General features: G+C 36.3%; 1 protein-coding gene across 2 annotated transcripts in view; it reads right to left on the reverse strand.

The window, feature by feature from the left end:
• Positions 1–26,903, reverse strand: part of ZNF407 (zinc finger protein 407) — a 458,811-nt gene that overhangs the window by 184,245 nt on the left and 247,663 nt on the right. For both annotated transcript variants that reach the window (XR_013408133.1, XM_001085704.5), the window contains exons 5-6: positions 7,591–7,757; positions 3,857–3,940 (exon numbers count right to left, since the gene is read on the reverse strand). Coding sequence is in view for 1 of the 2 variants with exons in the window: in XM_001085704.5 (XP_001085704.4) it covers positions 3,857–3,940; positions 7,591–7,757 (251 nt within the window). In the remaining variant the exon portion in view is untranslated. The remainder of the gene's footprint in view (positions 1–3,856; positions 3,941–7,590; positions 7,758–26,903) is intronic.

A 26,903-nucleotide genomic window follows, 5' to 3' on the forward strand; every position in this document is an offset into this window, starting at 1 on the left:
TTGTTTATTGTAATAGTATTGGTAGGTGTCCTCAAACTATTCATTTTTTCATAGATTCTGCTGATATTTGAAGTGGAGTAAAAGGATGACATCATGAACTCCACTGCCTAAGTCAATGGTATAAGTTAAAGGTCATCTAAGACCTCTGAGCTTCATTTTCTTGGTTTCGTAGTTTAACATAACCTCTTTAAAAACTCTGTTTAATGTAGCTCATTTTATTTAAACTTACATGAAAATCTTTATGTGACAAATTTTAAATTTAAAAACAATCCTTCTAAAGAATAATGTCATATATATTCTCTATAGTTCACATTAACCTAGTATTATATTGTAATAAATTATAAATGGTCTTTTCATATTTCCTTTGACCATACAATAGATTACACTGTGTAATATTAAGCGAGTTTGAATTATATACAGGACGACAGGGAAAAATATAATGCTACAAAAATATCATGGTACATAAAATCCTATGCTAAGCAAGGCTCACACAACTGAGCTCTTGATAGTTTAAGTTCATGTCAATTTATACAACCACAGATTATTCAAATCTGTATATAATAGTTAATTTGTAACTCATCAATCAGATACATATTCAACACTATCACTCTAATACATAATTTGGTAATTCTTCTTCTCTTTTATGGGTAATTTCTTCGGGAAAATACACTACAGAAATATAGAAGGAGTTTTGTATTTGTTAGTCTCAATATGTAGACAAAAATATAGACTTGACTTCTAGATTGTAAAGTTTGAAAGAAAATATCACACATTTGAAATAAGAATTTAAGTTTGCTAAATATTTGCTAATGGTTTGAAGATGACATACATTATATGAAAAGATATATACCTGTTAAGGAAAAACTGATGGCAGACTGATCAAACAGGTTTGGTGCATATTGGTAAAAGTGCTGCTTTAAAATCTTTTGTCATTTCAAAGGCAAAAGGATGCAAAAATCTAAGTAAGATATTGACTATTCTCAAACAATGTTATCTGTAAGTCAACAGGGCTACCTGTACATGTGCTTTTCCAAAAAGCAGAAAAGGATGAAATTTCCTTTCCTCCTATTTCCCTCTTACATAACAGTACCTATTAGTTTAAATTGTGTGGCTTTTCACACTTTCTGTTACAAGCAGTAATCTTGGCTCAAATCACCATTAAGAAACCTACTGCATCTCAGGCCCCATTGATAAGGAAAGCCAGAGGATGAACAGCAGAAGGGCTGTTGTCATAGTGCGGTGTCCTTTGTGTGTCAACTGTCCGTCAGATGGGCTGACCGCGTCTCACGGAAACATACACTCGGATTCCTCTGGGCGGGCTGGTGGTTATTAAGCTGGCCAAGACTGTTCAACCACACGTGAGGATCTGCTCCTGTGCCCTTGAATCAAGGGTCCCTGACAGGTGATAAAAGTAAATCTCAGAATGGAAGATGTTTTGTGTCAGCTCCCTGGACAGTCTGTATTGCGGTGAGGAATTATTTACACCATTTGGAGCACTTTTGATACCTATCCCTTTCCAAGCTGATTATAATTTGCATGGGTACTCTGTGGTAAAAAGGTAAACCATGTCAAAGAGGAATACATCAGAGAAATATAGATTTCAAATGCACCATACAAGTCTGGCCTTGGGGGAAAAAGGTTGCGTGTTGCTTAAATATTTTAAATCCAGCATAAAAGTTAAGTGCCTAGACTGAGTTGTGCTTAGCTGTTTTGTTGAAGCAAACGGTCTTAAGAACTGACTTTGGTGTTAAAGAATCATGTTTGATTTGTGCTACAGAGGCAGATAAATGCCAAAAAGACAGATACCTCTGTCTGTGAGACATTGTCCTATATGGTATAAAGTTAATAGCAAAGTAATAAGGAGCCTCTGGACCTGACATAAAATATAAAGTTGTGCCAGCTCAGTGCAGGCTTCCTGATCGATCTATCACTGGGAATGGCCGTGATCACAGCATTCCTGTCTCCACTGCGATGGGCACTGACCTGCCCACTGGCAGAGGTGGCACAGCAGTCTGTTGTTCCCTGGGGCCATACCAGATGGGACAAGGTGAACTTCGATGGCATTTAAACAGTAACAATTTGAGCACTGATAAAATGAAAACATTAAGAATAAAAAAGCCCTCAAGAGCATACTGTTACCATAACTATTTCCAATTTCCAACTTCGTCACAACAGTGGTCAAGAACAATTGCCACTAACTGGGCCCCTCCTGTCATCTCTTATGCTGAATCCTTAAGTCAGTGGATTAAAATCATGCATGCACAGGTGGCTTCTATAAACTTAAAATGGACTTTGTTTTCAAAGTTTAGTTTATGTTTCCAACATTATGCTAAACATTGAATTTCCCATTAACTCAATAATTCATACCCCTTTTGAAAATCTGAATGATATTCACACATCTAAAAGGAATGGCTGGCATTAGTTTGCATTGATCTTGCAAATGCCATATTGGGCAATGAAGCTACTTGTACCTAACTTGTTAAATACAGCATATCAAGAATCGTTAATGTACCATAAATCACACATTTTATGTATTTTAATTTCATGCCATTTTGAGTATGACTGACAAACTCAACCATTCTCATGAGACCTAAAGAAAAGTAGGACATTTAGTTACCAATTTTGTCATCAAGTGACTTATCATATGAACTAGGACACATTTTAGAGTAAAAAGTGGTTCCATTAATAATTACAAGAAACTACCATAAATCAGCACTGTCCTAGGCACACATAAATTGGTATTATGAAAATAATTACTCATAAGACCCATTAGATTATATAAAGTAGGTAATACAATTTGATAAATGTTTAACACTTTTCATCCTTAAGTGTTCCTGATATGGTTTGGCTGGGTCGCCACCCAAATCTCATCTTAAATTCCCAAGTTGTGGGAGAGACCTGGTGGGAGGTAACTGAATCATGGCAATAGGTCTTCCTCATGCTGTTCTCCTGATAGTGAATAAGTCTGACAAGACCTGATGGTTTTAAAAAGGGGAGTTTCCCTGTGCAAGCTCTCTTCTCTTGTCTGTCGCCATGTAAGATGTGCCCTTCACCTTCCGCCATGATTGTGAGGTCTCCCCAGCCAAGTGGAACTGTTAAGTCCAATAAACCGCTTTCTTTTGTAAATTGCCCAGTCTCGGGTATGTATTTATCAGCAGTGTGAAAACGGACTAATATAGTTCCTAATCAAGGAATCTACTTTATTTCAATGAAATCACCAAGAATGTACATAATGGAGAAAAAAAAGTCCTCTACAATGACCATAATTAACTCTTATGTTGCTTTTTGATGTCTTCTATTTTTAATACCAAGAACAATTGAAACAGCATTGACTTCAAATCCTATCACGGATGGATTGACAGACAGGAGGGTGGGGAGGGAGACAGGGAGGTAGGCACAGAGATAGAGAGGAAGGGAGGGGGTAGACATGTAGCTATCGAAATAGGGAGGCGGGTGATTAGCTACTAGGTGGGTAGAGAGAATGACTGAGAGGGAGTCTGGCTGACAAAGACTCCCCATTTTCCACCCACGAGGCCTAAGGCAGAGATTTGCCGACAGAGAAGATAGTCTCCTGTATCTTTGGAAGCCAACCTGCTGTTTTACTTCTACTTAACATGAATTTACTGAGGGTACCTGCTTCTTGAAATATGGAATATGTCTACATTTTAAATATATAAAAACAGATGATTTAAAATCGTATGTTATTCGACTAGAATTATCTGTAGACCTTCAAGTGCACAGATGTTACAAAAATTAAAAAGGAAAGTAATTGACGACATCAAGAATTGAGGTTGGGGTGTCTGCCGCCTTGCCATCCTTCCTGTAGAGAAGGGGCCAGTGCGGACGCGGAACTGACCTGTGTGCTGCCGGCGATGCTTGGTGAGGGCGTGGCGGGTCCCGCCGGCAAAGCCGCAGAGGTCACACAGAAACGACTTCTCGCCTGTTGCAACAATAAACAGATGAGGGACTGCGGAGGTCACAGATCATTAAAACATATCTATCAAGGCTTTCAGGGTTACTAATTCCTCCAATCAAATGTTTCCATGTAAATATGTCAAATGGGAATGAAATTACCACTGCGGTTTATTGACTGTGATAAAATCTGAAAAGCACCACTGAACATAATTACATACTTGTCAGACCCATAAAAATTAGCTTTATTATCAATGGAATGGTTTTGTACAACTTCATTTCTGGTAGATGTCTTCCAGATGGGGCTGCTTTATGCACTTGAACAGTTTTTATGCATATCCTGATTTTTTACAATTCCCATACATCTGGCCTTTCTGAGCTGGGTAAAGATTGCTTGGAATAGTTAATATACAGTTCTGCTTAAAGAAAACAGATTGAATTTTCCAACAACTTAAGGATATTGAATTGGTTCTACCTGATTCTATTAGGGTCTTCCTTAATCACTTCCTTCTTAATAATATGAATTAAATGGTTTCCTTGAACATGCTGAAGATCCCAAGTAACAATAAAATCTATATTAGTACCAATAGCAATTCCATGCTGTTTATGTTTCTCGCTTTTACGGCATAAAAAAGAAAGTCTGGGGATTGCTAAAGAAATTGTACAAAAATTCATACTATTCATCTTTAATGATAGCTCTGGATTGGAAACCTTTGCAACACTTAGGGACAGATTTGGCAGACTTAGTATTTGTTAAATGTGTGCAAATGCTCATTTTTTTAAGCACTTTTACACAAGCTAACATTTGCCCTACAGTTTATAAATGCAATCTATCTTTCCACTGCAGCATATTTAGGCAGTAAGTGCTGGCCAGCTAGGCAGATCATCCCATAAGACTCACAAAGAAAGGCAAAACAGAAGAAAAATGCCAACCTTAGAGAGATTCAGTGAAATTATAAAATGCTTTTCCAGAAATAAAATAAATCATGTGTATCTATCTTTACCTACTTTACTCATTTAGACATTTAATGCAACAAGTCTTTCAAGAGTTTGGCCAGAGTCAGGCTGTGTTGTTCTCAATCCCTTTGGTATATCATAACAGAAACTTAACTTGCAGCATTTTGGAAATTATAATTGCCTTTTTAAGGTTCTAATAAATAGCACATACAGGGAGAATAACTTCAGTCATCAAAAGAGTCTTCCCTTTACTTAAGAACATTACTGGCTTTTCTACTTTCAACAAACAAATATACTTCAAGAGAGTTTTAACCAAATTATGCTTAATCTAATTTCGTAAGGTATGTTAAAATGTTCATTATTATCATTTTAAAAATAAGGCTGAATTTAACTATTTTTGCTATCTTTAGTTTCCTATTTTGCAGCTAAGTTTATTCCTTGGTATTATTATTTCAATATAGAAAGAACAGAGTAGATGGGCTGTAAAGAATAGTTTAATTATAATCACTCATTTAATTATTTAATCGATTTGAAATAAATCTTTCTAACTAGCTGTATTATCAATTAAATAACACTGAAAGTAGACTTTTTTTAATCCCACAAGACAATTTGCTCGTTAATATTAACACAGTTTTCTATGTTGAGGCAAAATCGTTCCCTCCAATCAATTCCTCGTTGCAGGTCCATGGGTGCTGCCTGCTGTGCGTATGAGGAGTGTGTGTGCAGCACCACACACACATCTGGTGGTGTGGGCTAGTGGCAGTGTCAGTGCCGTATCATTCAATAAGCAACATTTCTAATGAGGAAAGCGCAATCTTAGGACTTCTGGATTCAAGTATTCTTCCTTTCTGTCATTTATGAACTTCTTTGTGGCCTGCATCTTGTGAAATAAAAACATGAACAAGCATAGAAAATCCCTCTTAAGATTTATATTTTCTACATGCATAGATGCTGCAATTTACATATATGCTGTATATATTTTTATATATTTTTATTCCTTTCCCTATCGTAAGATTTATACATACAAAAACACAAAATTATTAATTTTCTATGTGATTTGATTCTCAATACATTAGTGACCTTGATTTTTTTATGTGTATGATTTTATTCAGGATGTTAGTCTCCAATGGATATCATATTTGCCTAGGTGGCTTGATTTGTTTTTCATTCTAAACTCAATTTTCACTTGCCATTTTTTTTTTTTTTGGAGTGGGTTGGGGTGTTAGGGTTGATCAGCAGCCAAATGGAGTGTTTTTTGAGAAAAAAAATTTTAAGAAAAAAACTAAAGGTAAAATTTCCTGAGTTTAGAGGGGGTTCATTCAGCATGCCCTATTTATATGATAGCAGAGATATAATGGGAGACTTCTTTTTGTAACAACTTGAATTAGTTTCAAGTGTGCCATTTTGCATTCAAATGTAAAAAGACACGGAAACTAATCCTTTATTTTCTATTAGAAAACAGCCACTGTCCCCTATCTCTCATTATGGTGCAGACTACAAGACCTAACAACAAAAATCTATATTATTGATCCAGCCAAGTCTCCACAATTATTCTTTAGAAGGAAACGCCGACGATAAATTACATCTGCACTGGCTTTTCATCTGCTGTTCGATATAAGTGATCTCTCAGGGCAGGCTGGAGACCTTAAATCGTCAACACCCTTGTCAAGGAAGCTAAGGAGGCCTGGGCTTCCCACAAACTGCTTGAGAAGAACTTTTAACCTATGATTTCTAACAATAATATAAAATTCTTGGCAATCAGAAGAACATTTTGGAATGCTGATTAAAATTTATTATTTTTTCTTCCCTGAAACAAAATACATTCTGAGAGGTGTAAAGAGAAAGAAGACCAAAAAAATATCAAACAGCTCACAGGAATGTGGCCATAGTGCTAGAGAGAGAGACTCAAATATAAGCTTGTGAGGAAGTTTTGGGCCCACTAGACTTAGACTATGAAAAAGAAATCACAAACATCACAATAGGGTCTTACTGGGATTTACACTTACAAGGGCCCAACTGGGAGTTCTGGGACCACCCCTATCAAAGATGCACTCTCAGTGTTGCTTCGCCTGTCAATTCACGGGACTTCCACACCCTCTGTTACATGTTCTGATGTGAAATGTACGTGAATTTGAACATTTTTAATAATTTCCAAAAAAATTACAGTAGCTAAAAGTGGATTAGTGTCTTTGTATCAATTATCAAAGTATTTGTATATATTATCAAAAACTCTTGGATCTGATAGTATCCTCCTCAGAAGAAATACTAGTTTCTTAAAATGGTACATGAGAAACCAAGATTCACTAATGGTCAAACATATTATGGAAATTCGTTTACATCAGTAACAAAACACAAGACTAATTCTCTTTGAAAACTTAAACTCTCCATATGACCTTCTGTAAAGATCTTCTAAAAAGATGCGTTAAACACATACAAATATATATACATATACATACACCCACCATAAATGAGCTTCTAAATATAAACTTATTTTATGTAAACACATTCACACGCAAGCACAAATGTCACTTTACAATTGCCTTCTCCCTGAAAAATAATGAAATGATACCATACCTATAAATATACAATTACCACAATCTTAAAGCAGGACATCATTTCCATTGATTACTATGAAGATGGGATAATTAATGCCTCTGTCCCCACAGTCCACCCAGTCTACCTCTGCCCAGCCTCATGGGACAGGAGGGCGGCGCGGCACACCTGTGTGCGTCCTGTAGTGGTCTTTCATGGCGGAGGCTGTGAGGAATGAGTAATGGCACGTGGGCCAGGTACATTTAAACGGCTTTTCTCCCGTGTGGAGTTTCATGTGGTTGTTCAGGGCCCACTTCTCTGTGAAACTTCTATCACATAAGTGGCATGTAAATTTCCTGCATGAAGGAGAGAGAAAACAATGTAAATACGGCCCGCACACCAGCACCGAGGGCCCCAGGCAGTGCGTATGCGAACCCGGAGGTGCGGTGCGCATGCAGCCTCTGCGAGGAGCACTGCAGGCCTGGTCTGTCATGTCTGTATAACCAGGCATTGATTTTTCTGTCGAGGCCTGGCACTTCAGCCATTTATTCTCTGCTTTGCGGTTGGGCCCAACGGGTTTGAAAAATTCTGTTACAGTCCAGTCACCCCTGAGGCAAAAGTGAGAATAGATTTCACCTGTACAGGCCTACACCACTTATCCAGGGCATGGGCTGTCAGAGCAAAGGCTAAATGAAATGCTATCCATACTCAACCACTCCGACAAGCCCTGCTGTCTGCTGGTGTGCGGCTAGTACGGCTGGAGCAGGGACGCTGCTGCACGCACCGGCGGCCCTGCACCACTACAGCTGCAGGGAAGAAAAGGCAAACCCCAAAGGTGTTTCCTGAACCAGGGGTCCTTCTGTGTGACCATGTGGGTACATAAAAAGGTTCCTTTGATAAGAATAAAAATAGATCATAACTATGCATTTTTATAAACTCAGTCTTTGAGAAAAACAAACCTTAACTATTTCCACTATGAAAAAAAATACTGAAAATAACAAATTAGTATTTATACAATATTTCAGGTTTACCATTTAAGACCTTATAATACCTTTAATAATAAAGGAACTCTGAACCATCAGCAGAACCTTGAATACTTCCTCCATTTGATCTTCTGCCCCTGTTCAATTGCATTCATGAAATAGTTCCTAACATTTACTTTATATTTCCAATGAGTTTAAAACAATCCCTGTATCTAATAAAATACTGTCCAGTTAATTCAGAATAATGAACAGTCAAAAGCAAAGTAAAACTCAATAATCAACAGTAAAATATTATAGCAAGTTGACAAGCACGATGCCACAAAAGATACTGTCTGGCAACTTGGGTTGGCTATCATAAATTTTAGCATTTTAATGCAATCAGAACTATGAGTTTAATATTATCTGTGCTTTAAATTATGATATGAATAAGGAGATGTTGAGTGTATACTTTCACATAGAGTCTTTAACCATGCTTTTACAAATTTCCTTTGCCCCATGATGGCTGATAAAGAATCCCAGGGTCCAAATAATTAACTTTCCTATTTTGAGGCAAATGTGAATTACCTTAACAAATTCATCACTTGGAATATCACAGATTTCTATGAATCAAATTATAAAATTGTCTTTTATAAAAATCTGTCTTTTATTCTATATAGTTATATTTTTAAAATGTAGCTCTTAAGTGTAATAGAAATAAAAATAGTTAAATATTTAAGAATTGCTATATAAGTTAAATGCTTCATTAATATTAAAATTGCCAATTTATTTATCTATATAATATATGTAAAGAGATACACTATATTTACACCCATTAACATGGACTAACTTTGAAATTACTATATCATTGGATCGTTACTTACTAGTACTAGAGAATGACAAATATAACTAAATACTTGAAAATGCACTGTAAAAAAATATCATGTCCGTATATCTCTTTGACGGGTCTTCATGCATTTAACATTTCAAAACCATGACAGGGATCTTATTTCCAAGATAAATTCCCCTATCTACTTATTTCTTCATGTATTTATTGTGGCTCTAACCTTCTCCTACAAGAAACAAATAAGGAGGTTAAGTAGATACTATCTTTTAACAAATAGTTTCTCCAGACTGTATTACAACTTTATGAATGACAAAATAAATCCCTCATTTTTAAATCTACTGTGATGTACATTTAACAAAATTACATCTATGAAACCTCAATATATGTACTCTATTATTCCTGTGTAATAAAAATGTTAAACTAAAGCTTGTGCCTGTCGTGAAATGACAAAAGCCAGATAACAAAGAACTAAGACTACCACTTGACTTTCAGGAAACCTCATGTGTTCTACAATTTGCTTTACGAAAATAAATAAGTTCATTCTGGCGCTTCAAAAAGAACCGGTATTACCTATGTGAACTGTCCTTATAAAGATCAAGATGTACTTAACAATGGGGTGTTTCCTGGAACTACACAAATTCTGAGTCTCAAATATTCTAAAATATTTGCCTTCACACAGCAACTCAGTAAGACCTCTACCATCACCCAAGGATCCTGGTCCTCCTGGGGACCAACAGGAAGTCTATCACGAGGAACCTCCCAGGCGAAACCTGAGCTAATAATGCACACGGCTCTGTCTTGCCGGGTGAACCCTGCAAGAAGAGGGACATCAGTGTGTGTTCTGGCTGGACAGCAGAAACACCTGAACACCCACTGTCCCCAACACACTGTTCCACACAGCACAGAGAAATCAAAGGAAGAGAGGAGTCAGGCTTGGCTTTCAAGGAAATTATAGGCTACTAAGAGAAAAATCATTCATAAAAATAAACTTAATGCCAGAAAAAAAATTAAATGCCATTATACATTTAAAAGAAGAGCAATTAGCAGGGCAGACAGATAAGAGAAGGCTTCCCAGAGGTGGCATTTAATTTAGACATTTAAAAACAGGTGACAACTGGAAATGCAGAGCTCCTGGGAGGGTGTCAGAGACGGGAGATGCACAGTCCCAGAGCTAGGACGCAAAGGTGCTGACAGGCCTCGCTGGCTGTGACTCCTCCTCACCTGCCACCCCCACGGAGATGCCCCTCCAGGCACCAGGGACAGGGCCAAGACCTGTGGCTTACCCGAGGCTGATTCAATGTTTTCAATGCTCTTCTATCCCCACATCGTGGACTTCCCGGAGAGATTTCTTGCATAACTGAATTTACAGTGTATTAAAGAGGTCTGTTTTGCAAAAGTTTGCTAGTGAAGATTGTTTTATAGGTCAGGTGAAGGATGTACAAAGATGAATAATTAGTAATTACGTAAAGATTACCATCTAAGAGGGTATGTAACACAAGCATGCATAAGAATATGATGGTATATGGTTCACCCTTGTTCTTGCGGCCCAGAAAATTGAAGCCCAGAAGAGAGAGCTGGGCTTCAACACCATTTGCAGTTCTTAGGTAACAGCGACTCTGCAATGCTTACTACAAGTTCAAAACGCCAAACAGTGCTACCAGAATTGAAATGAAAAAGGGCAATTTCTTATCTTCCCTTTCCTTGGACTTCACTAGATGTTTCTCTTGGATATAAAGAGATCTTAAAGGATTCAAAAGGAAAAAAAGTCACAAGCAAAAGAAATCAAAATGGATCCAGACTTATCAAGAGCAACATGGGTAAACATTAAATGTTCTACATAATACCTTTAGTGTCCTCTCAGCAGGTGTTTTCATTACAGAGTTCCTGGGACTGAGATGTCTATTACACTAAACTTTTGGAATAAGGCCCTTTCTCATGCAGGTAGCTATGATATGGAAGTCAGTTAAGAGTTAGTCTTCTAGCATAAATTTAAAAGAATTCCTTGTTTTTTTTTTTTGTTTTTTTTTTTTAAGAGCCAGGGTCTTACCCTGTCACATAGGCTGGAGGGCAGTGGCATGATCATCGCTCACTGTGGCCTCGGGACCTCCTGGTGTGTACAAGCAGTCCTCCTGTTGGGATTACAGGCTTCAGCCACCTCGCCTGGCAGGATTTCTAAATTAAATAAGGGGTTCCTAAAATTCTAAGCACTTTTTCTAGTATTCTTGAAATATTTATGAGAGGTTTCTTTCTTTAATACTATGTGTGTTGTTTTTTCATTAGCACCCTACCAAATGTGGGCTGACTCTGGCCTTAGCTCAGCTACCTGCTAAAATCAGGGAGCAGAGGTGCAAGCCAGGGTGCTCAGAACATGCCAAAGTATTTCTTCTCTGAAATTCTTTCATTATATGATTGATAATAATGGAGCCAAAATGAAAATCCACATCTTCAGACTGAAAAATTTTGAAGACAGAATACTAAATATCCTCATTGTCAGCTATATGACAATGACTAGAAACTCTCACCTGGTGTTGCTAGATGTCATGAATAAAGTTAATCTAAAGAATAAGCAGGGAACTGAATTATGATTATAGGATTAATAGCACTGTCCTAATAGATATTTTGGCCTTAAAGAAACTCTGTGTTAGAGCATTTTTCTATTTTTGAATGTCTAAATATCAGACAAGTTATGTCAAAATATATAATGTATAATTTCAGTTATATCTATAACCTTATGTTTCCATATTACTATGGTAAGTACCTAAAAAGGTGTTTTTTTACTAATCTTTTTCAAAATACATTATTAAGTGTTATTTAAATTCTTTTATATCCTTTAGGCAAAGCATTAATTCTGCTATTAAAAACTTAATGAAAAATCTGCACACATCTCACATATATAAAGATACAGGTATTTTAATAATCTCACATATACAAAGATACAGGTATTTTAATAAAAGGGTTTATTACTTTATTTTTTAACAGTAAGAGGAGTCACTAGGATATCTTTTCTTTTTTTTTTTTGAGACGAAATCTCACTCTGTTGCCAGGCTGGAGTACAGTGTCCCGATCTCAGCTCACTGCAACCTCTGCCTCCCGGTTCAAGTGATTCCCCGGCCTCAGCCTCCCAAGTAGCTGGGACTAGAGGCATGCACCACCATGCCTGGCTATTTTTTTGTATTTTAGTAGAGATAGGGTTTCACCATGTTGGCCACAATGGTCTCCATCTCCTGACCTCGTGATCTGCCTGTCTCAGCCTCCCAAAGTGCTGGGATTACAGGCGTGAGCCACCGCGTCCGGTCAGTATATCTTTATGTTGTTTCCAAGTGTCACCAATGCAGGATAATTTTGGAGTATAATTGCTTTACAGTGTTTTTTAAAGTTGAATATATCTCAGGTAAAGTTACCTTTCACCCCAGTAGGTCCAGTCTAGACATATACTATTGAGAAGCTGTGCACACATGAGCATGCAAAAAATATCTCCCCTATTAAAATTTAAACAATCTTAAATATCCATCAGGTTGTGAGTAGACAAACAATGAATTTAATCACAGAATGGAATATTATAATACAGTGGAAATGAATAAACTAGGGCTACCTTTATTAGTACGGATTTTTTAAAATCTCAAAAAGGTGATTGTATTAAAAGCAAGTTGGGCGTGAAACTCTATCATTTATATAAAATGTTGCAACAAAATAAACAGCATTAAATATCTAAACCTAGGTCGTCCATGTGCAGAAGCATGAAGGTCTCATCACCATCACTGATCACTCTGTGGACGGGGGCCGGGCTGACAGCAGCACAGTGCTAACTGAAGTTCTAACATTTTGTTTTTAAAAAGAAAGAACTCTCCAGCCTGACCAATATAGTGAAACCCGGTCTCTACTAAAAATACAAAAATTAGCTAGGCGTGGTGCCACGGGCCTGTAGTCCCAGCTACTCCAGAGGCTGAGGCAGAAGAATCGCTTGAACCCAGAAAACAGAGGTTGCAGTGAGCTGAGATCACACCACTGCACTCCAGCCTGGGCAGCAAAGTGAGACTCTGAGACTCTGTTTCCAAAAAAAAAAAAAGAAATTTGTAATAAATATGACTATATGTTAATATCTTCCAGAGTGCTTCCTTTATTTTTGAAAATTTTTGTTATTCAAAATATTTTAATTAAGACAATCAAATAATATCTTATCTTCTCTATATAACTTGGACCAGTCTTTTCAAATCAGTAGATGAGACAAACTCATATCTACAAAAGCCACACCAATGAGAAAGATCTGGTATGCTCCAAATGACATTTTAATAAAAGAGTGAGCTAAATTTTATCAAAGTATTTAAAAATTATGTGATCATTATCTTCTAAAACTGTGACAAAAAGGTGTTGATTGACTAAAAATTACTGTAAAACTACACTAATGTTAAAAATATGTAATTGACAGGGATTGCTTATCTTTTTGAATAAACAAAATATAGAACTATGAAAACAATGCGAGATTTACATAATTCATAGCAAAATAGCTCAATGTACTAATGAAGTTTATAACAATTTCTATGTTGCTCAAAGACTTCCAATTTACAGGCAGTTTCTTTGAAATAAGCCTTTTTTAAAGATAACAATTTAATAATTTATGATAATATACTAAGAGAGGGAATGAAAATGAATAGGTCTTTGCCTAGAAGGGTTCCCATCTGAATTTCTTCAGAGCTGCAAATGTACCTGAAAACCATCACTTCTGTGAAGAACGCAGCACAGAAGGCACACAGGGACGAGCACCGCTGAGAGGCCACCATGCGCCACTGACTCACAGGAGCGCCGTGCGCTTAGAAAGTGTCCCAAAAGACCAGAAAGCAAAATGAAGACATTCACAAAACCCTGCCACAGTAACAAATTCCGTATCTATAAGCATCATAATTGTGAGATACTTACAGTATTTTGGGCCCAGGAAACATCTGAGTGAAATTACAATACTGCTTTTAGATTTTAAGTACACTTTCATACAACATGGACACTAGAACCACATTAAATATACCCAAATAATTCCACAGTAACCCTGTTCATCATATTTCTATGAAGTTTCAAAATATGATATCGTGCTTAAATTTAACATGCAACTTTAGATGGAAAATAAAAATTTCCCAATACTATCTAGAAATTTAATAATCAAAAATGTACACTAATAGCTAAATAACAGTAACTGTTAAGACCAGTCATCTTTGACCATTTCCTTCCAAATATTTGTGTGTGTACATGTGTGTGTACAAAGGCTAAATAAAAACCTTGCTCAATGAATGAAGTTACATTCAGATACAAAAAATGTTCCATGATAATACTAATATCGAGATCATTTAAGTTAGAGTAGACTTTGAGAGTTCCTTGTTTCAGATTATATATAAAGTGTGAGCATAATTCATACTAAGAAGCCACAAAGACCTAAGAATAGAAAGGTTTCATTTACTAAATTCAACTCTGAAGGCTCTAGTGTGGCTTCAAGATGAAAGTTGAAAAACCTCCCCTGAGGGCTTTTAAACAGTTCACCAGGGAGTCTCCTACTTAAGCCAAGAGTCTTGAGTGCATTTTTGCCCTGAACAGGTGATAATTAGCCTAATTAACAGGCTAGATCCTTGTTAGCTAGTTGGAAAAGAAATTTAACCTCACCTCATGCCAAAGACTGTCATTTTTATACCTCTTAACATATCACTCAGGTTCTAAAAGCTGTGAAACATATTTTTCTAGCCCTTTCAGTTCAATTCAAGGGTTAAAAAGCTTTTTGTCAAAATAACTTCTGGGAGGAGCATTAAGCAGAATATTAACCCCAGGCTGCCTCAGTCTACTAAGAACCAAGAGAATGACTCATTCTAAAAGAAAACATTCAATGATTACAATTGCTGTGCCCTCAAAGACCTCATTTCATCTTTCAAAATCTCTTTGCTATGAAATTTTTCTTTGTCAAAGAGACCATCAACTCTGACCAACCAAATTAATTTTAGCTGAAATTTTCCCCAATATACCAGACACTATACATCCGGTACTTACCAGCACAATAGTATCTTAGATAAGGGGTTAGGAAACTATGTAAAGGACCAGAGAGTAAATATTTTCAACTTTGGTGGTCGTAAGGTCTTTGATACAACTACTTAACTCTGCTGTTGTAGCACAAAAGCAACATAAACAAATTAATGCGGCTGTGTTCCAATACAACTTGACAGAAACACGCAGTGGGCCTACTCTGGCCTGGAAGCTGCAGTTGACCAATTGCCCGATTGGGTGATAGGTCAAATGCCCCCACTTCTGAACCTAAAGAAACCCCCATCTACACAGGGTAAAAGGACCCACATCGAATGTCGTAGGCACACAAAGGTCCACTAAGCTCCAATCTCAGGGTCCAAGAAGTTGGTTTAGTTCTGAACTGATTCATGTTTCTTGCACAGCTTTAAAACTTCAACATGAGAAGAACAGGTGGAAGGAATTATACTGCATATGAGACCCATTCCAGTCAGAGGCTGCCCTGTCCTTTTTAAAACTACCCCCTTTCAACTGTACGGCAGGGCTGGAAGGCTTGGAAAGTTGAAACAATTCTAACTAACCATAGAAGTCAAGTCCGGGAGAATAAGACGTATATTAAATTGCCACAGTTCTCTAGTCTGAGCTAAATGAAATTTTATTGCTTCAGGTTCGGTAAAAAGCCACTGGATTTATGTAAGGAAAGTTAAAATAGTAGTTACTAACATTGGACTAATATTACTGTTTAAAGAACACATAAAGAGAATTTCTTTTAAGTCATCATCCTTACTGATGTACATAATTTGAGGTAAAAAGATAAAATGCATTTCAATCCCCACTTACGCCTTCATTCCAAATGCCTTAACTTTCAATCTTTGGACATTTGCTACACAATTCTAACAATCTTCAAATTATTATAGTTCAGCTACTTCTCTATCAACCAACCAATAAGAGATTATGTTCGGGAATTTACTGTGTGTCTAGCAATGATCCATGCTATGTACAAACCTATAAATAAATAAAATACATCCACTCCTCCCCAAAAGGAGCCTATGACTCAATGGTCAACACTAATGTCACTGAAATAATGAGAACATCAGAACCCCATACTATGTGGGACTTTTTAAAAAGTTTTAAAAGATGTTCAGAAAAAGGGTCAATACACATAGACTGAAATAGTTGACAAAGGCTTTACTGTTAAGATGGGGCTTCAGACAAGTCTCAAGGACACAGCCAGGTGGTGTGACGGAAACAGCAGTTACTGAGACAAACTCTGGGGCCCAGGCAGCCAGGTGGTATGCATGAGCAGTGAGCCACCCATGTTCACAGGGGCTGTAGGGGAACATGCTACATAGGATGAGCAATCAAGTTGCACAATTTTAAAAGTCAGATTAAAATGCTCTTGATAATTAAAGAAGTTTGGCTTTGGTATAGATGACAAAAGCAACCAACAATCTCTTCTTTGTTCTTTTTCTTTCCTATCTCTCTTCGTGCTTACTTTTCACAATTATTTGACTATAATTTTCTAAGGAGCTAAATGCAGCCTTATCTTTCCCAGGTGCCCATGATCAAAAAGATACAGTACATATGCATACAACCCACAAATACGCATATGTCTATGGAAAAACCTCCTATAACAATGCCCTCATCTAAGATTTATGATGACATCATTTTAACATGTGGCCAAGTAATGTACTAAACAGCATGTTAGCTATAGCAAGGCTGCTATGTTTCAAGCTATATACCTATACATGATACAAAATGTTATTTCAGAGAGCTGAGAACCTCTCTTTCATTTGCATGTCAATGGAAAATGTTTTAGTAACTTTTAAGATGACACTATTTTAAGATGACTATTCATTCTAAAATTAACAAATATGACGATGGATTTTACCCATAAAACCAAAAACAGGCTTACAGAAAAAAGAAAAGTATAAATAAAAAATAAATCAACTAAAAAATCAACTCTAGTCACATTATTTTATTTTAAATTTCAATATACTAAACAGATCTGGCATATTAATGGAAGCTATGAACAAAACCTGTCCCAATTCAACTTATTATCACAGTCTAACTCATCAGGAAACTGATATGCACAGAGATTGGAAAAACCTAGTAAGGAGTTTATACTGTAGTGATATAATAGTATGACTAGAAAACATTTCATTAATATTACTGTATAAAATTTTACTAGTAAAAACATACATTATAGAAAAACACTGTATATCTGCATAGAGCAAACTACTCCAAACCCTTTACTAATAAACCCGATGGTTTCATAAGAACAGTACTGCTCAGTTCATTTCATGTCACAGGTTCAGAAATCACGTTTGCAGTCAGATACTCATGCTGGTGAGGAAAAAGCAGCTAGTCAGTGTCTAGCCTTGGGCAGCCTCCAAGAGCCTCAGAAGGACCATGGAATTTTCATTCCTGGTATGTATTCAAGTCAGTATTTCTACAACATTGGGCATAGGACACATGTTCAACTTTGCATTACAGTCCACATCATCGGTGCTCTATCAATATAAATTAAGATAATTATTTCACAAACTGTTTAAAACAGCAATAAGCAAGTCACAGTTTCTTGCCAGCAATTCCTGCCAGGTCAAACTCTCCAGAAAAGGTCTATCGTATATCGCACAGTTTAAAAACAATAGTAGTTTTCTAAACAAAGTTAATATGCCAAAGACAACATGGCTGAGCATAAACAGTGTCTGCATTAGACACAAAACACATGGGACTTAAATTTATTAATACTAGAACCCTGTTAGAACCATTAACTGACACCAGTGTACTTAACTCTCTGAACTTGGGACATTAGTTAAGGGATGGCAACCATCACTATTTATTGTTAATCTGTAATGTGATTTTATGCAAGATTCAAACTATAGTAGATTAAATTTCTTTCTTTTTTTTTTTGTGGTAGACACAGGGTTTCACTACGGTTTCAAGGCTGGTCTCAAACACGGGGGCTCTAGGGATCCTCCAGCTTCAGCCTCCAGAGCAGCTGGGACTACAGGTACATGCCACAGGGCCCACTTCTACACTAAACATCAATGAATAAAATAGTATTTCTACCAAACAAGTTTAAATTCCATACCAATAATTTTTTAAATTATATGTAATTTCTCACAAAATTGGTTCTTGAAATATCCAACGGTGTTTCATAGACTCATACAACTGATATATGATCAAATATGGTATGTTTGCCAACTTATCCTATAGGTCTTTATTATCTATTATGGATCTATAATTTCTAGAAATTGGAGTACACATGCTAGATTTAGAACAGACTGTCCTCTCTGATGGTGACTGTGTGTGATTTGCCGCAGTTAGGAAGGGCAGCTTTCCACACTTAGGCATTTCATTGTCTTGGACTTTGTCATCATCTCGGCCTTCCAGCATGTCAGGATGATCTAAGGAACCATTTGAGCTCAAGGTAAGATTAGCTAGAAAGGTTGAGATGTATTGCCCAGTAATCCCAGAGTTCAGTACAAAACTGACCCTTTCGGAGACCTCAGTCCAAAGAGCTGCAGTTACACTACCCTTGCAGAGTAAATATCTTGGGGCACTTGTGCACCGGAGCATCACCAAGACATGATTTTAGTCAGTACTAATTCAACATAGACACGGTAGAGCCCGATATAGATCACAGCTTGCTTTAAATCACAATATTCTGACACACAGACATACTGAAAGATCATGTTGTAGGGAGCTGATTTGTTCCTTGGTAAATCACAAGTTCAAGGGAAAATACAAAGATTGAATTAACATAAAAACAAGTTTTATGGTTTTAAAGTTATTGTGATGCAACTGAGAATAAGTAGTTAATAAAATACTAGCAAGTTTTTCACTGTTTCTGACACATGTCTCCACTAAGCAATGTCTTCGAGATAACTGGCAATGAAACACAAATAAAACTAGAGAATACACACATATGTGAGGTAGCGTTGGGGAAAAATCTCAAAGAGCAAGGCAATTACATATTAATTTAGCTTACTTTTGCTATAAAAGAAAATTATTTTTAAAGTTAGATGTGTGCAATTATGAATTTTTTACAAAACAGATTTGCAGATTTAATCTACTTCTCAGATATTCTAAGTTATTTTGAAAAGATAAATTCAGATAGACATCAATAAATACTGGATATAGATCATTTATACTAATTTTCCAATACCTGCAACACAAGGCCATGTGGAATAACATTATCATTTATTATGTACCTTCCAGCATTCAAAATATTAAACTAAATTTCTTTATAATATTATTAAGTGCATAACCAAAACCGACTGGAAGGATGTAGGTGATAAAATACATTTATATTTGGCATTAAGTATAGTGTTAGGGAAGCTAACATACAGAATTAACTGAAGCTATCAAAATGAGGTTAACAATAAAAGGGACTTTTTCAATTATGGGTAAGAACAAAAATGAAAGTTAAATCGCTTGCTAGTTTAGACATGATAAAAAGAAAACAAAACCACATAACTGTTTATATTTCTACTGTCCCTTTTTAAAAAAAATTTTTCAGATGGAAATGAACTAATGTCCAAGAAATTACACACACACAAATGACAACAACTCCTCTTTTGGCTCTGAGAAGGAAAAGCAGTAAAAGCAACACCACAGTTAGCTCTGAGTATTGGCCAAGTACCTGGCCAGGTGCCTAAGGAGAGTCCCAGGTGAGTGGTGAGTACAGCACCCGCGCTAAGATGGGAGCGGAGGCTTCAAGAGATGGTTCAAGTATTCACAGATGCAGGGACCTCATATTAATACACCCTGCTATGGAGCTGACAGCTAATTACAGATAATGTTCATTACAATTAAAGAATCTTCTCTTTGCAGTGAGCAACAACACAGTCACCATATTATAGGATATGGTTCTAGGTGCTCAATGGAAAAAATATATCAGCAAACTTTAGGGACCAGACAGGCTTTCTCTAATGCCCTATCTTTGCTTACGATTTCACTTGTATTTTCTACATTACACAAGCATCCTCATCTTACAGAGATCTTATTTGCCACTCACAAGTTGACACAACACTGTCTCATAAACATTAACACTTCAATTATTTTCTACTTTCATATTCACACACTCCCTAAATAATTCTAAAGAATGCAAGGACATATATTTTGATTTTCATTATTCCGTATCATTCACAGTGCCTATCGGTAAGGTCAGAAAAATTATGGATTAAGAAGTGTTCATAAAACTCAGTAATTTTACATAATTAAATTTTATCAAAGGCTCAGGATGTCATGAGAATTGTTCTGATAAGTTATGTTCCCAATGACATATTCAAAACTGGAAACCGAACTGCTTGAAGGAGGTCATGCCACAGAAGTGCAAGGGATACCAAGTCTGACACCACCTCAGCTGTGTGACAGTGGCAGCTTACTTGTTTTTTCAGCCTTAATTTCTACATGTCAGTCGAGTTAGAATAAATTATCTTCAAAGTATGATCCAATAATAAAATCCTATAATTCTAATTTCCACTAACCTTATACCAAATCCAGTCCTAGGACAAGGTGTAGCATGACTCTCAAACTTGTGAAGGCATGTTACCAAAGGTTACGCCTCTCCAGAAGAAGAAGGCAGGGTTCCAACGAAAAGGGTAATCAAAGAGTAATCTCTGAAAAAAGTGATCAATCTATCTGGCTGCAGCCTAACCAACCGTCATAATTAGTGAAAAATTCTATCTCAGTCCTATTTTCTGCCCATAGAGTCTATATGCGTCCAAACGCTACTTAATTATCCTCAGGAATAAAAAGACCTGACTTTCAGGAGACAGAGGTTTGAATGTTTCTTTATTATTTAATTTGTCTAAGATAGTAAAAATAAAATAATAAGAAAGTAACATTACAATAAATTACACTGCCAGGTATAACTTTACAATACTATAAAACCAGAAGTACAGATATGCAAAGGTGGTGGAATAGTAACAGCAAAAGAATAGAGAATACATGGTGTAGCCAATACCCTAATTAGGTTCCATCATGCTTACATATGGTAGGTGCTCAATTACTAAACTGAAAAGTCTCATCGAAGATTGTGAGACTAGAGTGGAAAAACAGAACAGAGTTGTTGTCTTCAGTAAAATAACCTCTGGTCCTTAAATTCGCTGCGGTCTGAAAAATCCTTCATGAAAAGACAGTAGCAATATAAAGAATGGTTTTGTTTTCTTTTCATAAAATCTAGACTGGCAACTAGTCAAATAAAAGGAGACTTATGGTGTATAAATAACCAAAAGATAAGGACAAAACATTCCACTGGAATTCACATGATGCTATTCACAAAAACAAAAGAGCTAAGAACTGGAGGTGGAAAAGACAGAAGAAGCACTTGTTCTCATGTTGACAAACACCTCGTGAAATATGTAGATCTGTGTTGTATAGCTCCCCAAATTTCTAATATTTTGCATAGTAAATAAGTTTGTATTAGTTACTGATATTTATTATTCTTCAAAATAATATGCAATCAAGCACTAAGGAGTACGTACAATGTCACTTACGAGCAGAAGAGGTGGAAGTATGAAAAACTTAGAATAAAAACCCAAGCGAGCCGGGTGCGGTGGCTCACACCTGTAATCCCAGCACTTTGGGAGGCCAAGGTGGGTGGATCACCTGAGGACAGGAGTTCAAGACCAGCCTGATCAACATGGTGAAACCCCATCCCTACTAAAAATATAAAAAATAGCCAGGCGTGGTGGCGTGTGCCTGTAGTCCCAGCTACTTGGGAGGCTGAAGCAGGAGAATCACTTGAACCCGGGAGGCGGAGGTTGCAATGAGCCAAGATCGTGCCACTGCGTTCCAGCCTGGGCAACAAGAATGAAACTTCATCTCAAAAACAAAAACAAAAAAACAAGTGAAAGATAATGAGAAACATTTCCTCTGGGGAACAACAGAGGCAAAAATATTAACACATTTTAATTACTACAAAGTAAACAAGTTCTCTGACTGAATTCTAACTTTTACCTGAATTAACATAGATCTGACCAGGGACTAATAGGATGAATAAGAGTTGGCAAAAGGGAAGCAAAGCTAAAGAAGAAAAACTTTAGAATTATCAAATTTTAGGATGTATGATTCTAAAATAAATTTATTTGACAATTTGGGAGATTTGACAAGTGACAAAACCAATTAAAATTTGACGAATTATGTGGAGCCACTATCATGTATTAAAGTAATACATAACGTCCACATAGTACTACATAAATGCATTTTATATCTTGGTACTTGGGCAAATAAAACAAAAAAACAGCTACAGCTTTATAGTAAAAACAGCAGAACTGCAATTATACATTTATTCTGTAAGGTTAACATCAGTGTTTCATAAATGTATGATTTAGTTTTTTTTTTATTTCTCTCCTATCACTGTTGTTAAAATTCTCAGAAAAACATTTGGCTGCTCCCAGACATATCTGGCTACTTAACAGCATCTGTAGACCCAGGGAACTGTGTGTGCCACACTCAATCCAACTTGCAGCCAGTTTTCCCGAGTGAGAGCTCCAGTGTGCGTTCTGTAAAGCTGCTGGTCATAAAATACTCTGCTCTAGGACCTAGGTTTCCTCACTGCTTAAAATAACCAACATTGTTTCCATCCATTATTTGTAGTTAACAAAGGAATTATGTATTGGATAAAACCAAAATGAAGATTTTAATAACAAATTTAAACAATTTTACAGAATTTTAAAGAAAATTCCTAAAGTTCTAAGGCTTATCCAGGGGGTGAGTATCAAAGAAAATACTATTCACAATTAATATCTAATGAAATATTAATCTTTAAATCATGGAAAGATATTCTATTCTCACTAAGCACCTATGAAACCACTGAATTAATCTGTAACTGTATGGGACTTGAAAGCCATAAATTTAGAATTAAAAACTTCAATTTATCCTCAAGAGTAGGATTTAACTTACAGATTCATAGTTAAATATCCACATTCACAAAATCATTACCATTTACAGTAAGAAAACAATGAAATAAAAGTATTTTTTAAATGAAAAACATGAAAGGGTATTGAATATAACACATATAAAAGTCAATGAAATAACTAAATATATAGAGCAGTAGAAACATCCTAAGAATTCAAAGAAGATGCCCTTTGGGCACAATTATTTAATCGTTATTGATATGGTAAGCTACTTGTTCCCAGAAGCTATAATTAGATACAATGTATTCTATCCATTTCCTTCAGATGTAAAATAGCCAAGCTAAATAAAGTTATTCCTGTCCTGAACATGTTGTCTATTCTTTTAGTTGAAAGCAAACCTCAAGTAAATTCCTATTTATCTCCTTGCCAATCAAGGAATGAGTGACTGACACTAACATAGCCTTATCTGGGCCTTCTGTCTGCAGCACATTCCGCTAAGTGATGTCATTGCTCTAGCAGACGAAAATAAGCAGATTATTACAGTGACTAGAAGCTAACTAAACATTTGGATTTTTGCATGGACAGATTTACACACTGTCTGTCAGATAAAGCACAGTTTGCCTGCTGCTTACACAACAAGAATGTGCCTGACAGCTTCCTCCCAGGTTTAGTATCTGATTACATAAATAGGCCATTCCCCACCATTCCTGAAGACTGACAGTCTGTCTCAGCTTCAAGTGCAGTTTTGGACTGTCAGCTTTTCTGTCTTGCACACTAGGGCTGATTAACATCCGAGTACTTGCTGGAGGTCCAATCAGGTTTTTCCACCCTAGGATTACAGGCCATATAAAAAGAGGTGGACACAAGGGATGGGGAAAGGTGACTGCTCCCAAGGTACATTTTTAAGGCTGAACCATTTTAACACACTTATTCATGTGTCTGTATTTGTAGTATGACCTCTGAAATAATTCAGAAATATAATAGTGTCTTTTAAGCTAAACAGTTTCATTTATAAAATATGAAACACAATCACACAAAACATAATGGTAATACATAAGTATTACTGTTTTTATAGCTGCCATGTCTTATAATGAATATTTTTGCAATAGTCCATCAAATGAATGAAATGCCAATGACTTATCACAGTCCTATAAAACCACAACACTGAGATGAAAGAATGCTGAAAAGTCATCTGACATTAATTAACATATCTCTTATCCCCACCATGATACCCAAAACAAAATTTAGAGAACTAATACACTGATACGTTTTGATGAATCTAAAAACATGGTTTAAAACTTACTTTGGCAGCAACAGAAATGTTGGCAGAAAGATTATGAGTAAACTGTATCTGTATAAATATTATGAATTTGCTGAAAATAGATGATTTCATTTTTTACTTGTCTAAGCCCTAATAATAATAATAATAATAATAATAATAATAAAGAGGTTCTGCAATTTAGCACCTAAGTTACAAATTATTCTGGGTCAAACTTTAGTTATTTAACAATTACACACTTCTCAACAAATATAGGCATGTGATTTTCATACAAATAAAAGCATTCAAAGTGGTCTGGGTGATGAAGACCTATGAATCTTCTTCTTCTTTGTTTTTTGTTTTTTTTTTTTTAAGAGACGGGGTCTTGCTTTGCTGCCAAGGCTAGAATGTGATGGTATAATCATAACTCACTGCATCCTTGAACTTCCAGGCTCAAGGGATCCTCCTTCTGGGAAGCTAGGTTCACAGGCCCGCACCCCCACACCTGATGGATTAGTTTATTTTTTAAAAGAGACAGGGTCTTGCAATGTTGCCCAGGCTGGTCTCAAACTCCTGGGCTCAAGCAATCCTCCAGCCTCGATCTCCCAAAATGTTGAGATTATAGGTGCTAGCCACTGTACCTGGCCATATTCTCTTTTAATAAGAAAAAGCTAGGCAGTAGCCATGAAGGGAGTACTGAATATCTTAACTTCACTTAGAGGAAACCATTTGTTTCTCGTTTTCTTAGGTCTGACACTATTTGTGAGCTATTGGAAGGAAAAAAGTTCAAGTATCTCCACTATTAATTTGTCAATTAAACAAACATATTTTAAACATTTACTATGGGCCAGGTCCTATCCTGTGTTCTGGAAATACAAAGATAAATAGGACACAGGGCCCATCCTCCAGGTATATAAAATCTGATAAGGAAAAGAGACAAGCAAACACATAAATAATATCTCAAAGTAAGTAATTTATCTTTTCACAGATAAATGTATTTTTTAGATTCAAATGGCAATCTACTCTACTATCAAGCAACTCTCCTTCTCAGGACAACGCTGTGAAATCTATACCTTCTCGTGAAAAGATTTGCTTCTTCCTAAATCATCCTTCTACGTTCCTACAAAAATCTATCTCGAGTTAAATTAATTACTTAATGAAACACGGGCCTGAACATTACACACATATAAAACCTACCTACAACTAAAAACTGACCTGTGCTCTCCGGTTCTCTTTCAAAACTGCCCACAGTTGTTCTTTCCATGGTTACACGTTAAATACCAACATTCAGCTGAAAATGTCTGACTGCCTAATACTATAATGCATTTCGTCTTTTTCATTTGTTTCTAGACACCAGCACTAATGAACTGTCATAGAAATAGTTTTGGGAATCACAAAGGGTGATGTTACTTATAACGGTAAACAATTAGAAGTCATAAACACAATATTGTTTCTAGTAATTTCAGCTATAACTTTCAACATGTGTACCCAGACAAACCGGATGAAATATGTTGCTTCAGGTCAGCTCTGATGGATCCCTCAGAAATATCAACATTATTGCTTTTATTTTATTATGTACCACACTTCATAACTGTATACTGCGGAGTACAATAAAAACTCCACTACAGAGCTTGAGTACTTATTAAACAGGTCAAAAGTTACTATAGCAAATAACTCGCTGTACTCATGGGCCATTAATAACATATCTTGTTGCTCAGATGAGAAGAATTTTTAAAAAACAAAAAATAAGGGCAAAAAGGGAAAAATGCAGAACAATCTGAAATGGTTCATGTGTCTAACTGTCCTTTCCCGATCTCCTTTATCCCTTTCCTTTTCCAATTTCTTTCATAGGTATTTTAAGCACATGCTCAACATTATTGGGCATATATCAATATTTTTCTTGAATCTTGAAATTTATTGCTGTATCTTTAAGCATATGCCCAACAATTTTGAAAGAACTAAATAAAACATTGAGATCAAGAAGGAAAAGTGGAAGATGACTGAACAGGGCACAAAGGTCACAGTCCACTAGGACCTGCAAGCCTTGAGAAGCGATGGTCACCAACAGCCCCCAGACTGCTTCCTCCACAAGAAACAGCTTACAGAAGTACTATCTGTTCCCTCAAAAATTATACCAACTTACAGGAAACAAATTTATGAAGGGAATGCCAAATTCAAGCTATATTAAAAAGCCAGCCAGTGACTATTTTTCAGGATAAGTGGTATGGCTACCATTTGGCTGTACAAAGTAGATGGTTTCTGTAAATAAAATCAGCTGAGTCTGAAGATGACCACTGCAATAACGAAATAGAAAACAATAAAGAAGAGGAGGTTAATATAAAAACAAATTATATTGATGGTACCCATGGGAAATATATTTAAAATAAAAAAAATTTTACAGAAAAGGGTGTGTTAATATGTGGACATTCATTATTTCTGTCACGAGGAAGGAAGAAAAGAAGGAAGGCAGGAAGAAAGGAAAGAAGGAGAGAGGGAAGGGAGGGAGAGAGGAAAGGAAGGAGGGAAGAGGGGAGGGGAGGGGGGGAAGGAAGGAAGGAAGGAAGGAAGGAAGGAAG

Source organism: Macaca mulatta, chromosome 18, assembly GCF_049350105.2.
Source record: "Macaca mulatta isolate MMU2019108-1 chromosome 18, T2T-MMU8v2.0, whole genome shotgun sequence".
Classification (NCBI taxonomy): Eukaryota; Metazoa; Chordata; class Mammalia; order Primates; family Cercopithecidae; genus Macaca; species Macaca mulatta.